This window comes from Nesoenas mayeri, assembly GCF_963082525.1.
Source record: "Nesoenas mayeri genome assembly, chromosome: 26".
Classification (NCBI taxonomy): domain Eukaryota; kingdom Metazoa; phylum Chordata; class Aves; order Columbiformes; family Columbidae; genus Nesoenas; species Nesoenas mayeri.
Genome location: NC_137552.1, coordinates 4,673,747 through 4,690,408, shown reverse-complemented (window position 1 = coordinate 4,690,408; position 16,662 = coordinate 4,673,747). Strand labels below are relative to the sequence as shown.

Genomic DNA, 16,662 nt, shown 5'->3' with positions numbered 1-16,662 from the left:
TTATAGACTTTTCCGCTGAAGTCTGCTCCTGCCCTGGGCATGCCTGTGTAACCGCTCCTCTCTCTGCATTCCTTAGATTCTTCTTCTGCTCGAGACGCTGGATTGAAGAAGGGGCCTGAGGTTCCTGGTGGAGAAAGGGAGGCGAGGAGGAGGAGGAGGAGGTTTCCCTTGGACTCTTAGAGCATCAGACCAGAAAACCACACCATGTCACAGGTCATACACAACCACGTGCTGCGCGTTGGACAGACCGTGTGTGTTTCCTCGCAGGAGGAAAGCAAGAGCTTGCACCTGGCGGGGTACCCGGGCTGCTCCGCGCTGCCCATGAAGTGCACGTACTACTCGACGGAGAGCTGGGCGGACCCCCCCACCATGGTGCACAGCACGGCACGTCTGCTTCCCAGCGCCGGGCTGTATGGAGCCCACCCCGTGTTTGAGCACGTGGCTGCTCACACGCAGGGGAAGGGGCAGCGGGAGGGACCCACTGCACCACCTCAACCCAAGGAGGAGGACGCTGTCCCTGAGACCCACCTGGAGTCTCCCACCTTGGACATATCCATAGAGAGTCTCAACCAGCTGATCCTAGAAATCGATCCGACCTTCCAGCCGCTCGCGTGCAAGCCGGTGAGGGATGCGGTCCAACCTGCTTCTCGGGGTGACGCTGCTGCCACCGACAAGCAAGATCCGGAGGGAATAGGTGAGGCAAGAGGTGCCGGTCGCGTGGGGGAGCCAGCGCAGCTCAGACCTGGGGAAAACCCTTTGCAAGAGGCAGAGGAAAGTCCAGGATGGAGAGGTTGGTCACACCAGCCCCAGCAGGGTCAGGTCCTCTCTGCTCCTGTGGTGGCATTGGTGACAGTGACAACCTCTCCATCCCGCTGGGATCAGTGTGGGGTGCTGTATCCGGAGCAGAACAGCCTGGGGATCCAGGCTCTAACTCGCCTGCTCAAGTGGCCCCAGTCTGGTCACTTTTGGAACATCTCATGTCCAGCAGACTCAATGGGATCCACAAGAAAAGGGAGAGAACGGTCTTTAATCCGACCTCACGTTTGTTTCCCTGTGCTTGGAGAAAACATTTCTCATTAGAAATGGGACTCGTAGCTCTCGGAAAACTCCTCATCCGCGTTGTTACCGCCAGTGAGCAGAGCCAGGCGCTGACCCATACACCGTGTCCTACCCGGCCCTTCCAAAGGGCAGTGGAGCCCTTCCTGGGGTTGTACTTGATTTGTACACGAGGATTTGTAGCCAAATTTCCAAGGCCCTGGGCTAAGGTACTGATGGTTACACAACCATCCCATTTCAACGTTCCCAGTCATTTTTCCAGAGAAACTCTTGGTTTTTTCCAGGGCTCATGCGCTCCTCTGGTAGCATACCTGGCATACAGAGCCACAACATCAGCAGCACATACCAACCTCCCCTTTCTGCTCTCACACCTGGGTGCCTTACGTGAACCCTTTGCAACACTTCTCTGGCATCCCTGCCATCCGGAGCTGTGCTGCTTCTGACCAAAACGCTCCCGTTTGTGGCTATTTTACAGCGTTTTAGCTGCTCAGCATCCTGTGAACAGGGTAACGCCAGCAGACAGCATTTTGCACAGCACTGCAAGTGCTCTGGTGCACCAGGGGACAGATCTGTGATGTGTTCATGTGCTGCCCCTCTGCTCTGCCCTGGGGAGACCACACCTGGAATCTTGTGTCCAGCTGTGGCCCCTCAGTTCCAGCAGGACAGGGAACTGCTGCAGAGAGTCCAGCGCAGCCACCAAGATGCTGCAGGGAGTGGAGCATCTCCCGTGTGAGGAAAGGCTGAGGGAGCTGGGGCTCTGGAGCTGGACAAGAGGACACTGAGGGGGGACTCATTCCTGGGGATCAATATGGAAAGGGGCAGTGTCAGGAGGATGGAGCCAGGCTCTGCTGGTGACAACCAGGGACAGGACAAGGGGCAATGGGTTCAAACTGGAACACAAAAGGTTCCACTTAAATCTGAGAAGAAACTTGTTCCCGGTGAGGGTGTCAGAGCCTGGCCCAGGCTGCCCAGGGGGTTGTGGAGTCTCCTTCTGTGCAGACATTCCAACCCGCCTGGACACCTTCCTGTGTAACCTCATCTGGGTGTTCCTGCTCCATGGGGGGATTGCACTGGATGAGCTTTCCAGGTCCCTTCCAATCTCCGACATTCTGTGGTTCTGTGATTCTGAAAAGCCTCATTGCCTATGTGTGTCTTCAGACACAGAAATACCTTGAAGAACTGTCCCCAGGCCTCTTTCCAGGGGAAGGTAGCGTGCTAGTGCTTTGGAAACTCTGGCTTCAAGTGTGGAACTAAACATCTGGAACTCTGGCCCTGAGTTTGGTGGGAAAAGCCTCCCTTCAGCTTTCATTTTCTTTTAACGGCTCTTGGGTGTTTTTTAAGCAAACTTACTACTGCTGCACAGCATCCCTGCTCACCCCCTCCTCCCTCCCTCCCCTCGGCTGCGCAGGGGGAGATGCACGGGGCCACATTGCCTCTCTGAATCATTTCCACACCCTTCCTTTTTGCCTAAGGTGTAAACTCCCTGCAAACACGGGCAGTTGGCTGGCGGGAGGCTGGTGCCCCGAGTCCCCAAGAGGAGCTGGTTCTTGTCTAGCGCAAACCACGAGGGGGGTTTTTAGCATAACAGATGCTGTAGCAATACAAGAGACATTCATGACAGTCACTGAGTCCCTCTGGAACTCGCGTGGTTTTGGGGGAGAGGAGAGGAGAGCGTTTCAGCTCGCGTGACAGCTGCGCTCCGTGTTCGCGGCACTTTCTGCCACTCCTTGATGCTGAAAAACTTGCCAAGGTCTTGAGCAAATATTTGAGGTTTAACCACACCTGATAAGCAGGAGCAAAAGGCAGAAAAATAGGAGGCGAAAGGCCTCCTTAGCCCAGGGTGCAGATGCTTTTCAGTTATTCCTTCAACTGGCAATTAAAACCCCAATTCTTTTTCCCCTTTCGAGAGAGACATTGACAGAGCACCCGGCCAAGAGTTTGCTGGAAGGGTTTGCAGGCTGATACCAGAACCACGTGTCTCCGGAGCCGTTCTGAGGCTTTGGAGGAGCTGCCAGGGGCAGGGAGGGTGTGGAGGGGGAACGGCCGCGGTTCTGGCTCCTTCCCCGCGCCTGGTCCGGCTGCGTCCCCCCCGGGACCAGCCCTTCTGCCTTCCCCGGCGCCTCCTCGGCGGCTCCGCGCTGGCCCTGCCGATCGCATCCCACGCTGCGATCAGCGCGGGGAAGGGGCTCAGCGAGGAACTTCTGTACAGACTCGTGCTTTTCCTGCTCATCAGGCTTCGTGCCCCAGAGGTCTGGTTGTTCCGTGCAGTACCAGGCACTCTGGAGTCGGCTGCTCCCACCGGCAGGTCCCAGGGCAGGAATGAGGCACAAAACACCTTTTGCCAGGGAGCTCAGGGCTGTTCAGAGCAGTTTTGATTTGCTGCATTAAAAGAAAAAGGGTTTTCCTCTCTCCAAGAAACACCTTTAAGATGGGGAACTTTCCTAAACTCCATGGCAGGGCAAGAGCGAGGAGCTGGAAACAACGCTGGGCATGTTCAGACTAGAAAAGAGGCACATGCACCTCTAGCGTGATTAACCGCTGAACAGCTTCCTCGGGGAGGTGATGAATTCACCGTCGCTGCAAGCCCTTAAATCCAGCCTCGGTGTCTCTTGCTAAATGGCACCTTCTAGCTCTCCCAGAAGTTATAGGAACCCAGGGACTGATGCGCATTGGGGTCTCAGGAGCCAAGCACCCCCTTATCCTGGCCATGGGGCTTCACTTGGAGCAAGTGATGCTCCGTCAGATGTGTTACCGTATAAATAGCAGCAGGTAAAGGGGGCTGGGAGATGCCCTGCTGCCGCGGGCACCCTCCGAGCCCGGTGTCATCCCCGGGGGAGCAGCCAGATGTTTATTTTCTGGAGTCAGGTACAAAGAGAGGAAACACCCACCTCTTGCTGCAGGTCTCGGCAAGCACCGGCTGTGCGATGCCGGCCTTGCAGTCAGACGTGACAGTATTTAACCCCTATGGGGTGGGTCACTGTGACTTGGTGGGTCTCCCTGCAGAACCTGGGGGTCCTCCCCTGCGCCCAGCAGCCCTGCAGGGTGTGCAGACTGCAGGCAAAATTAATGGAAAGAAGAACAGAGATGTGTGTGTGTCCCCGAGCTCAGCTAACCTTCCTTTTCCTCCTCCAGACATTAAATACATCGAGATGACGCCAGGCAGAGCCCCGTGTCCCGAGCTGCTGCAGGGCTCCCCCAGCCCATCGGCCACGCCGTTCTCTAGGTCCCCCCAGGGCAACGGCTTCCTGCCCCAAAAAGGGGGACTCAGAGGCAGCTACAGCACGAGCGACAGTGTGGTTTTCTCCAGCCCGCCCAGACCCGCGAGCCCCCGCTCGGGCACCCCAACTTGCAGCAAAGCGTCTGAGTGCGTCACCGTCCCCCGGCAGTGTGTGGCTGGACAGACAGACAGCATCTCCTATGGACCCGGGGCTCTCGGCACCTCCCTGGGCTTTGACAGTTTGCTGAAGCCTGTGCAGGTGGTGAGGGCCCAGCAGAGGAGCAGCTGGGTCTCCATGCTCTCCACCAGCCCCGGCTCGGACACCAGTTACATCCTTGGAAGGTAAATCATAGAATCATTTCGGTTGGAAAAGCCCCTCAAGATCATCAAGTCCAACCATTCCCCCACCCCCGGCACTGCCCCATGTCCTGAGAACCTCCTGTCCGTCTGTCCAACCCTCCAGGGACGGTGACTCCAGCACTGCCCTGGGCAGCCTGTTCCAATGCCCCACAGCCCTTTGGGGAAGAAATTGTTCCCACATCCAACCTCAACCTCCCCTGGCGCAACTTGAGGCCGTTTCCTCTCATCTCGTCGCTTGTTCCATGGTCTCTGGGCTGGGCTGTGTGGTTAAACAACCCCGCTGATCTGCTCCTGCTCTCTGTCCCTCTTGCAGCAGCACCCACTCGCTCCACAACGACGACTCAGACGCTCACGCCGCTGCCAGCCCGTCCCCTGCCAGCTCCATGGGCAGCCCCCACCTGCCTTCCCCGAGCACCAGCTCCCGCTCTGGAGAAGCTTTTGGCCAGAGTCCCCACCAGCCCAGGGCAACCGGCTCCACCAAAGCCACCACCTCCCCATCCGAAAAGGGACAGGCCAGCAGCTGCCCCCCCTCCATCCTCAACTCCGCAGCCGACATCCCGGTGCTGCTGGTGAACGGTTGCCTGGAACAAGGAGATGCATCTTCCAAGCCGACCAAAGCCTCCCCAGTGTCCGTCGAGCAGAGCCCCCCTCCCAGCTGCAGCCCAGCATTGAGGCTCGGTGGCCTGAACAACGCGCTGTCGGCACCCGTACTGTCCTGCGTCCCAGATGGTAAGTCACCTCCCTGCCATAGGACATGTCTTGGTGGGTGCTGAAGGGGCTGTAGACCCCAACAGCTGCCGGGAAAGAGGGAGCAAACACCATTTTCTGCTCTGTTTTATCTGTAGATAGAACCATAGAATAGTTTGGGTTGAAGGGACCGTCCAAGCTTATCCAGCCCAACCCCTGCCATGAGCAGGGACATCACCCAGCTCAGGTTGCTCAGAGCCCCATCATGAGGTCCTTGCTGGACCTCCATGGGTTTGCATGGCTCTGCGGTGGTCTCCAGCTCTTTGCTGATGACCCTGCGTTGGCCAAGGCGTTTTGGATCCTGGAACACGAAACGCTCTGATCTCCTCAAGGAAATGCAGATATATGTATTTATAGCACCTGAGAATGAGAAACATATTTCTGTCATTTCATACTTGATCATGGGCCCAGAACGGGTGGGGAGGAGGGGTAAGGGATCCAGTTTGCTCTGGAGAACATCTAAAGATACCAGAGTTTATAAGGTCCCTCATTCAAGGGGAAACAATAGGGCTGTTGTTCTCTGGAGATTAGCAGAGGCAGCTCTGGAGGGAGAGGGTTTTAATTGGGATCCCTATGGGAACAGCAGGAGGGCTTTGCGGGTCGGATCCTCAGCTGGTGTAAATCTCCACGGTCCCATGGACTTGTGTGGGGTCGGGCAGACTGGTGCTGCTGGGAGATGCCATGCGCTGCCCCTCCGCGCTCCATCGCAGCCTGCCAAGAGAGATAATTACACAAAGAATGAATTATTCTGAGGCATGAATTATTCTGCTCAGCCGTGTCTGCTGTGAAGGTTTATTCAGGTCCCTCGCTGGCCTTAACACCATAAGGTGTCTCTTGCAGGTCCCCTCAGGGCTGAGCAGCCGACCATGAAGTTCGTGATGGACACATCGAAGTACTGGTTCAAACCGAGCATCACCAGGGACCAGGGTAAGGCAGACGCTGTCTGTGCTGGGGTCAACCCATCTCAGATGGGCTCTGCGCAGGGCTCCAGTCTCAGCCCTGGGCTGGGCTTGTCTCCGTGCAGCCCCTTGGTCCAGGTCTGGCCCATGCTGACGTCCTGCAAGGACTCAATGATGGAAATTCAAAGTACAGGGTGTTTCAAAAAGATGGAACCAATACAAAGCAGTCTATTTCACACTTGACAATTTACAAACGGTTTAGTGAGTTATCAAGTTTTAGTAACCTTTTTATAAATGCCCTGTGTTCCCTGACATTGAGACAACAGTCGAATTAAATGCCTCTCAAAGTGTCTTCTTCCACTGAGGTCGTCGCTGACGTGGTCCTAATTTTGAGGTCATCCAGATTAGTCGCTAATGGTGGCACAAAAACACAGTCTTTGACATATCCCCGCAAGAAAAACTCACAGGGTGTGATGTCTGGGGATCTTGAGGGCCAAGATTTCAAATTGGGTCCATCTTTTTGAAACACCCTGTGTACTGGGCGCTGCTGGATATGGAGAGACCCGCTCACAGGTCTAGGGGGAAACTCAGAAACATGGACTGTGTCGTGGCCCCTCTGTCCCCTCTGCTGCTACTCAGCATGGCCAGGGCAAGGGATAACTCTGTCCAGGGGACTGCAGGGACACGTGGGACTGTGCTGGTCCCTCAATCTGCACAGTCACCACAGTCAATACCTGCCCAAGGGACGTGCGTGTGCTCAGCAAACACTCCTGAGTGTTTCTCGCTGCTGCCAAGGAAGGGCTCCCCGCGAGAGCATCGGCCGGATGCAAACGCGAAGCGGGGACGTTCCACCTGTTTTGCTTGGCTGAGCCTCCGCCTGTGCTTTGACAGCGATCCAGCTGCTGAGGGACAAGGAGCCAGGCACGTTCGTTGTGCGGGACAGCACGTCGTACCGAGGGTCTTTCGGGCTGGCGATGAAGGTTCCTGTCTCTCCATCCAGCAGCCAGACAGGTACAGGGACTCGCTGGGAAAGGTGGGGTTTGCTTCAGAAATTGAACTGGAACCAGTCAGACTAAAAGAAGCTGGGAAGCTGCAGGACTCTGGTTGTGCGAGTGATGCTGCAGTAGGGTCTGTGTGTCTGTCCCCCAGCATGAGGGGCCAGCACTGCACTCAGTGCACAGAGCAGAATCAGAATCACAGGATGGTTTGGGTTGGAGGGACCTTCCCAGCTCCCCCAGTGCCCCCCCTGCCATGACAGGGACATCTGCACCAGCTCAGGGTGCTCAGAGCCCCGTCCAGCTCTGGGATGTCTCAGGGATGGTTCATCCACCACCTCTCTGGCCAACCTGGGCCAGGCTCTCACCACCCTCATGGCAACAATTCCTGCCTCATGTCCAGCCCGAATCTCCCCCTTTTAGTTTAAAACCATGACCCCGCAACAGGCCCTGCTAAAAAGTCTGTCCCCATCTTTCTTATAGGCCCCTTTTAAGTATTGAAAACCAAAAATACTGAAAAACAAGCTCTTGTGGGTGCTCTGGGATGGGCCCTGGAGTGGGAAGGGGTGGAAGGACGGTGGTTGTGCTGGTGCTGATGGTGTCTTTGATCCCTCTTGCAGGTGGTGACAGCGGTGACCTCGTCCGGCATTTCCTCATCGAGTCGTCTGCCAGAGGGGTGCACCTGAAAGGGGCCAGCGAGGAGCTGTATTTCGGTGAGGACAGCGACGTCGAGGTGTTCAGTGATAGGACCCAAGGGAACAGCAGAAGATGTGCTGGGGAGGGTCAGTGGGACATGAGGAGAAGGTTCTTCACCCAGAGGTGCTGGACACTGAACAGGCTCCCCAGGGAGGTGTCACGGCCCCAACCTGACAGTGTTCAAGAAGAGACTGGACAACGTCCTCAGACACACGGGGTTAATTTGGGGGTTGTCCTGTGGCCCTGCAGTCAGCGTGGGGTCCCCCCAGCCCCAGGCTCCTGTCCAAAACAAGAACATGGAGCAGAGCTGGGAAACACATTTTTATCACTGTGAGGCCCCAAATAGTCCAGCTGAGCCCCCCCTTCCCTCCTTCTGAGCATCCTGGGACACTGTTGAGAGGCCAGAGGTGTGTGGGTGGGAAGTTTTGGGCACTAGGGTCCATCCAACTGGTGGTTCTGTGTTGCAGGGAGCCTCTCTGCCTTCGTGTACCAGCACGCCATCACCCCACTGGCACTGCCCTGCAAGCTCAGCATCCCCACCCGAGGTAGGTGTCGGGGGCAGGAGAGATGCTCTGAGCGGTCCCCACCGCTGGGCTGGGACATGGGGACGGTCCTGCAGTGGGGAGGGGTCTGAACCCCCCGAGGTGTCCCCACAATGGGGCTGATTGCCCGGCTGGAGGTGGAGCAGGGACCTGCACGATGTGACTTGTGTATGAGGTGGTGGTGACTTCTACTGGGGACCACTGAGGATTGGGGAGATGAGAGGCAAACAGGTGGAGGATAATTAAATGAATTACTGCTCTAAACCCCTGTGATATAAGCAGTCCTGAGTCTTTGGGCCTCTTGTGAGGTAAGGAACTTCACCCAAAGCGGTGTCTCTCCTTCGTGCAGATCTCGCTGATGGAGAAGACAGCCCCGACTGCGCTCCTGAATCCGCGCCGTCCCCGCTGGCGAAGGCTGCAGGTGAGGACAGCAGGAGGCGGCTGTCGCCAGGGGACACTCGAGTTTCCGATAGCAAACAGGTCTTTGGAGCTGTGCAGAGCAGCAAGGTCACCCCAGCGCATCCATGGGTACCGGTGCAACGTTCCCCTCCTGGCTCTATCACCAGGCTGGAGACACCTGTGGGGTTTTCTGCATCCTCAGATCATGAGACTACAAGAAAACCTGATGTTTTTAAGGAAAGGAGACTTTTGGTCTTTGAAAAGACAGTTCTTGAGGTCCCAAGGCTGATAAAAAAACCACAATTCCCACAATTTTTAAAGAGCCCCTGATTTTTAAGCTTCTCTCCTGATTCCCCTCAACCAGGGTATTGAGCTGTTTGGCATTGAACATCTGGAGTTTCTCAGAGGGAGATCAGGGCTGAGGGACCTTATGGGGAACATATAGAAACTGGATGGGGAAGGGTCTTTGCTGCTCTTCTGTACCCAGGTGAAGGCAGAGAGCGATGGGCAGAGGACGGCACGGACGGGTCACGGCACAGCCAGGGCAGCCAGGAACCGCTTTGTTTTGCTGGAAACTCTGAAAACAAGTTGGCAAGCTGAAAAGCTGAAGCTGACCCAGAGCAGCCCTTTAAACAGCTCCATCAGCCTGAAATGTCATGCTCTAGGTTGGCCTTCAGCCGTTAGTTGGCTTGGGGTATTTCTGCTTTTCATTAAAGGAAATATGTAATAAACAGAAAACAAAGCATCCAAATGTGACATTTAGAAACCAGAAATTAAATGCTTTGACTTTCAAAACAATTAGTGCGAAAGAATTAAAGTAAACTCAAACGAACGCGAAGAATTTCTGAGTCACCCAATCTTTAATTCGCATCGAAAACAAATCTGACCCGTGTACATGTGTCCAGTTCTGCAGGATGATGCTGGGGAGCCGGCACCGCAGTGCTTGGCGCTGAACGGTGCCAGCCCTGTGCTGAGCCACGCTCTGCGCTGTCCTTGCAGTTTGCAACGTCTTGTACCTCAACTCGGTGAACGTGGAGACGCTCACGGGAGCCCCGGCCATCCAGAAAGCCATCTCCTCCACCTTCGAGATGGAGACGCTGCCCACACCCACCCTGGTGCACTTCAGGGTGACGGAGCAGGGGGTGACGCTGACGGACATCCAGAGGAAGTAAGAGCCGCTGGGGGGGTCAGAACGGAGCTGTGAGGGCTCGCTGGTGGTGAGATGCAAGGGAGAGCCGATGGCTCATGGAAACACAGCTCGTCCCTGGCACCCAGCTCCTTTCTCGCCTCTCAGCCCGCCAACGCGCTGACCTGCAGCACGTCAAGAAAAGCTGGCCGGCTAGGACGGATCCGTGTTGCAATCCAGGGCTGGACTTGACCCCTTGTGTTTATAGCGCAGGGCGTGATGCTGCTCGACGTGAAGTTCACAGCAGCTTCTCACGAGTGGGAGGCGGGAGGTGGCTTTGCCAGCTCAGCGGCTGGTCCTGGGGAGCGGGACCCCCACACCGTCCCCCTCATCCCCGATCCCAGAGGCCACAACAGTTCGAGCAGGGCTTGCAAACGCCCGTTTCAGGAATGAGATTGAAGTGCTGGAGCGGGTCCGGAGAAGAGCAACACGACTAGTGAAGGGACTTGAACATAAGACCTATGGGGAGAGGCTGAGGGAGCTGGGCTTGTTTAGTCTGGAGAAGAGGAGGCTTAGAGCTGAGCTCAGCACTCTCTAGAACTACCTGAAGGGCAGTTCTAGCCAGATGGGGATTGGGCTCTTCTCCCAGGCATCAGCAATAGGACAAGGGGCCATGGGCTTCAACTCTGCCAGGGGAAATTTAGGCTGGAGATTAGGAATCAGTTCTTTGCAGAGAGAGTGGTCAGGCATTGGAATGGCTGCCCAGGGAGGTGCTGGACTCCCCGGCCCTGGAGGTTTTTAAACTCAGATTGGATCTAGTCAATGGACTGGAGTTGGACCAAGGATTGGACTCGATGATCTCTGAGGTCTTTTCCAGCCCAGTTGATTCTGTGATTCTGTGATTCTCCCAGCAGCTCTGCCGGGGCACTTTCCTCCTCTAACACTCTCCTCCTCCCCACAACAGGGTGTTTTTCAGGCGGCACTACCCCTTGGCTTCCATCAGGTTTTGCGGGATGGATCCTGAGAACAGAAAGTGAGTTTTGTGGGGTGAGGGTGTCTGTGCCGGTCGGAGGTGCCGCGCGGTGCTCACGTCCCCGCGGTTCCCAGCACCCATCTCTGCACCACTTAAAGCCCCAAATCCCAACCACCGGCTTTGCCCTGGGCTTAACACACTTGGTTTAGTAGTTATAAATATAAACCTTGACTTTGCAGCTGATGGAATGAGTTAAATACCACTCTGCTGAGCAAATCCAATTCTGTTCTTCCCTCAGGTGGCAGAAGTACTGCAAGTCCTCAAGGTAAGACCCGCATGGGGACCAAAGCGTGACGGGGAAAACCAGGGAGATGCTGCTTGTGTCCAGCCTCACCTCCCCAGCGGGCGCATTGCGAACGTCACAGAGAATCAAACCTTAACAATTGAGAGGGGATGCTATAAAAGTTAACGCGGTGGCAAGGATGAGCCGTGGGGCAGATGGGAGAAGCTTCCCGGGAGGTTTTGCTGTGTAGGGGTTGATGAGAGGCTTGGCTAAGCCCGGCTCTGCACAGCCCCTCCTGCAGAGATCCCCGTCCAAGCCCGCCCGCCTCAGGAAGTGAGTTTATATCTGGCTCTACCTTGCGCTCCAGAAACTTTTCACAGCGGGGAAGCCTTGCCAGAAACGCTTCTCCCGGCTGCTTTGCTTCCAAGTAAACGTGATTGCTGAGCAGGCCAAGGTGGAATTGCTGGAACCAGGATTTTGATTTGTGGCCGGAGCTAGTTTAAGCATATTCCTTTGTGTTCTTGAATCCAAACTACATCAGGCGCTCTCTCCTCTTTCCAAAGGATCTTTGGGTTCGTGGCCAAAAGCCAGACAGATTCGGAGAACCTGTGTCACCTGTTTGCGGAGTATGACACTGTGCAGCCAGCATCACTCGTCATCGACCGCCTCTGCAAACTGCTGACGGGCCCCTGAAGGACAGAAACCCGGGGACAGCTCGGGGCTGGCAGATGCCCACACGCTGCCGAGCTTCTACCGCTCACCCTTTCCTGCTTGGGTTGCATTTTGGCAACGATTCGTATTTATATATATGTATATTTTTTATGTGCCATCATGTCAAGAGTCACAGTGAAAGATTTTACGCTCTGCGGGGGTGAGATGTTCCTCCAAGACCCTTCGCAGGGCATCGCGCGGACGGCCATGAGCTGTGCTCACCATGCGGAATCGCCTTGCTCTGCAGGACTGAAATACTCCAGCTGGGATTTCTACCAGCAACGGGGGCCGCCTGTGCTCGGGGTGTCCCGACTGAGGTGTATTCGGTGGGGCTGACCCCCCAATTCCACCTGTACTCAGGGTGTCCCGGCTGAGGTGTATTCGGTGGAGCTGACCCCCAATGCCGCCTGTACTTGAGGTGTATTCGGTGGACCTGACCCCCAATGCCACCTGTGCTCAGGGTGTCCCGGCTGAGGTGTATTCGGTGGGGCTGACCCCCCAATGCTGCCTGTGCTCGGGGTGTCCCGGCTGAGGTGTATTCAGTGGAGCTGACCCCCAATGCCGCCTGTGCTCGAGGTGTCCCGGCTGAGGTGTATCCGGTGGAGCTGACCTCCCAATGCCGCCTGTGCTTGAGGTGTATTCGGTGGACCTGACCCCCAATGCCGCCTGTGCTCAGGGTGTCCCGGCTGAGGTGTATTCGGTGGACCTGACCCCCAATGCCGCCTGTGCTCGAGGTGTCCCGGCTGAGGTGTATTCGGTGGAGCTGACCCCCCAATGCCGCCTGTGCTTGAGGTGTATTCGGTGGACCTGACCCCCAATGCCGCCTGTGCTCAGGGTGTCCCGGCTGAGGTGTATTCGGTGGGGCTGACCCCCCAATGCCGCCTGTGCTCAGGGTGTCCCGGCTGAGGTGTATTTGGTGGGGCTGACCCCCCAATGCCGCCTGTGCTCGGGGTGTCTCAGCTGAGGTGTATTCGGTGGACCTGACCCCCAATGCCGCCTGTGCTCGGGGTGTCTCAGCTGAGGTGTATTCGGTGGGGCTGACCCCCCAATGCCGCCTGTGCTCAGGGTGTCCCGGCTGAGGTGTATTTGGTGGGGCTGACCCCCCAATGCCGCCTGTGCTCGGGGTGTCCCGACTGAGATGTATTCGGTGGGGCTGACCCCCCAATGCCGCCTGTGCTCGGGGTGTCCCGACTGAGATGTATTCGGTGGGGCTGACCCCCCAATGCCGCCTGTACTTGAGGTGTATCCGGTGGAGCTGACCCCCAATGCCGCCTGTGCTCGGGGTGTCCGGTGCAGGCAGGGGGGGACTCTTCTCCCTGACGATACAACAGCATGAGGAGGCAATTTTGCAAATCGAAGTGTATAAAACCGCCAGGCCCTGCTGAAAAATGCGTCTTCCCTCATAGAGCGAGACACGTCGAAAGGCGGAAATGTCAGAGCAGCTTATTTTTGCCTGTTGCTGGTAAATTCTCCTGCCCTTTATTGCGAAGCGGGGTTACGGGCTAGCTCGAGCTCCAGGCGGCGTGGCAAGCTGAGAAATAAATGTTGACATTTTCATGACAGTAAAACGTTGGGTTTTTGGAAATTACTTGGATGAATTTGGGCCAGATCCTCAGATGACGTAAATTGGCGCAGCCTCATGGAAGTCAGTGCTGCTGTGATTTACACCAGCTGAAGATTCAATGTCAGGGCGGCTCTGAGCCCGCGGTGCAGTCGCCTCCTTTACCACCCACTCACCTGGTTCCTCGATGTTGTTTTAATTTCGGACCCCGCGCTAACGCACCCAGCTCAGGGCTATTTTCAATAAAGCGGTGGATCGTTTGTCTCACCACAAACACTGCGGGGATGTTAGCAACCGAAATCCTTCGCTCTCTGAAGCTGCCAAGCGTGTGCATGTGTTGCACATAAAGGAAAAGTCCCTCTCGTCCAGCCGGGCTGCAAAACGGCTCCGGCCGCCGCAGCTCTTCGGCAACCATAAAACCGGATATTTTGGAGTTACTGTGTGGGGTGGAGGGAGCACCCACCTCCAGGACAGGAAACCTGTCTGCCCTAAGCTCTGCTCAGCCAAAACCCAGCACCGAGCCTAAAGGCGGGTTTAGTGAGAGCCGGTGACAGCAGCTGCTTGTGCTGTCCCCATAGTGTTGCACAGACCCAGTGCCCCAAGGGCAACTCGGGGGGACGCGACTCAGCCCCAGCACCCCCAGCTTGTGCATCAGGGCTGTTTTCATTAACCAACACTTAATTAGCACAGTGCTCAGCCCTATGACCCCCCGGGCTGTACAGCTGGCAAACCACTGCTTCACTCCGCCCCGTTTATCGCGATGCTATCAGGACAGTGGCGATAAGCACTATGAACGCTCAAAGGTTTGGGCTCCAAATGGTGCTTTTTGGGGGTCGTGCTGCCCCCAGGTCCCCGCACGCTGCTCCCCTGCTTTCTGCACAACTCCAGCCACCACCCCTATGGTTCATTTTCAGGGCGACGGCCGCTTTTCCCCGCTTTGGGACAGAGAACGGGCCCGTCGCCAAAGCACCGTCGTCCGCACGTGGAATTTCTAGTTCATTGAGTGTCGCTGGAGCGCGGGGCCCAGGCACCGCGGGGACGGTTCAGCCAAAACCACCTGGATTCGAGAAAACAACAAACAATTCTCTGAGCTTCTCGTGGCTTCCAACGCTTGTCTCAGGCTTCCTGGAAGCTCTTGGTTTCAGTTCCTGGGTCCGGTTCCAGCCGTTTTGTAACAATCTCAGCCCTTGTCCTGGGGGGCAAAGCAGCTCAGGCATGTTTTCCAAATCACTGCGATCCAGCCGCCCCCGTTTCCCCACCCCGGTGTCCCTTATCCTGCCCCACGGCCGGTTGCGCCCCTGGCAGGGGACAGGCAGGTGGCTTTGGTGGCCAAAGGGGGTCATGGGGAGTCTCTGGTTTAATTTGGCCAGTTTGGCAGGGGAGCGTTGCCATATGGCACCCACAGGCACCGCAGGAACGTGACGCTCAGCTGCGTGGGATCCCTGCAGACCCCTCGCTCCCCCTCCGCTTTGCTCCCTCCCTCCTGCTCTTTAAAGCAACGCAAAGATAAAAATACGCTTGATAGAAACACAGGGAAAGTTAAATACAGTCATTACCTTTCTTTTTGTTTCTTTTTGAAGATACAAAGGTTCAAGTTTACTGTAAAAGAGGGTCGGTGCTACATGGGTATCCGAAGGGACGGGCTTGGCCCAGGAGGAACTGACAGAAATCACATCGGCGCGGAAAACGCCGCTGGGGTTGGGGAGCCTTACGCTGGTATATGATCATGTGTAAATACAGCCTTAAACTACAGGAGAGACGATATAAAACACTGGAGCCCTCTGAGCCATCGTGCACCCCACCGTGGTACCCGGCCCCCCATCGTGGCGCTGCTGCGGCATCCTGCATCCCATCACGCTGTTGCCATGGCATCCTGCATCCCACCATGGTGTTGCCACGGCATCCTGCATCCCACCAGCGCAGCCACATGGGACCAGCACTGTGACCAGACACGGTCCCCAGTGTCACCTCCCTGCGCCCCGGGAAACGCGTCCTTTGTGCGGTGGCACCCGGGGGCTCTGGCAGGGGCAGGGACACCCCTGGTGGTACCAGGGACCGGGGGGCAAAAGGGTGTTTCACTAAAACTGAAACATTTCATTCCCATCAGGGGCCTTGGCACCCACCGCCATGGCCAGGGCAAAACCACACAGGAAACCCAAACCTCCCACTGCAGCCACGGAGCCGGGGGGGTGGGAAGGGGAGGGCTGGTAAAACCCCCTCTGTCTTTGGCACACTTGCCATGGCAGCCAGCACGGCCATTTCTCACCTGAGAGACATTTAGGTGAAAAATGACCAGCCTAGCTTAAAAAGAAAGGAAAAAAGCTACAAAAATAGTCACAATTTCTCAGCTGAGAACTTTGTGCTGGCGAAATCTGCAGATCCCGTCACTGGGGACGTTCCAGAAATTCATCCCGGTTTTGTCACGTTGGCCAAGTTGGAAGAAGCGAACACAGAAAACACGGCCAGTGGTGCCTCATTCTGCGGAGATGGAGGATTTCAGCCTCGAGGGGCCCCCCGGTCAGTTTTAGCATCCCAACAACAACATTTCTTAAATATTAAAAATGTTTGAGGAAGCAAAAAAAACACCAAACAAGCCCTTCCTGCCGGGAGGTGTTTCCTGGGTGTCCTTTGTCCCCTAACCCTCCCCTTGGACCCAGCGCCCATGGGGACTCACCTGGGAGTACTCGACCCCGCATTGGGATGGGACAGGTGGGATGGGAGGAAAACGCAGGGCTGGGGGCAGGGGGTCCCAGGGCTGGGGGCTGCAGTGGGGACAGGGAGGGTCTCGTATTGCTCAGTGCGGCCACAATGCCCATCGCACGGACACGACTCAGGCAAGATGGAGCCAAGGAGGGTCCCAGGCAGGCGGTGGCGAGGAGGGAGGTCTCTGCCCCCCCTCCCCAATTGCACAGGCTCCCCCATTCCTTGTCTGGGCAGCCTCCCGCCATCGGAAAGGGCAGGATGAGGCACTTCTCCTGCTGCCACACACAGAGACCGGTGCGGACGGCAAGGCACTGCGGACGGGGTGCTGCCGTGGCAGCGTGGGGGTGCTCGCCTCCCGCTCCCCCCGGGCAGCATCTGTCCACGCGAGCGTCCG

At 56.6% G+C, this 16,662-nt stretch overlaps 1 protein-coding gene across 1 annotated transcript; it reads left to right on the top strand.

Moving 5' to 3' along the window:
* Positions 1-204: 204 nt before the first annotated feature.
* On the top strand, positions 205-11,986 carry TNS4 (tensin 4; the record flags this gene model as incomplete). The annotated part of the gene is made up of 12 exons (XM_080359561.1): positions 205-694; positions 4,189-4,615; positions 4,947-5,362; positions 6,221-6,307; positions 7,171-7,290; positions 7,895-7,987; positions 8,438-8,515; positions 8,862-8,933; positions 9,911-10,079; positions 11,002-11,070; positions 11,309-11,335; positions 11,857-11,986. 12 exons carry the CDS (start codon positions 205-207, stop codon positions 11,984-11,986), a joined length of 2,178 nt encoding a protein of 725 aa, XP_080215687.1.
* Between the last annotated feature and the right edge of the window lie 4,676 nt (positions 11,987-16,662).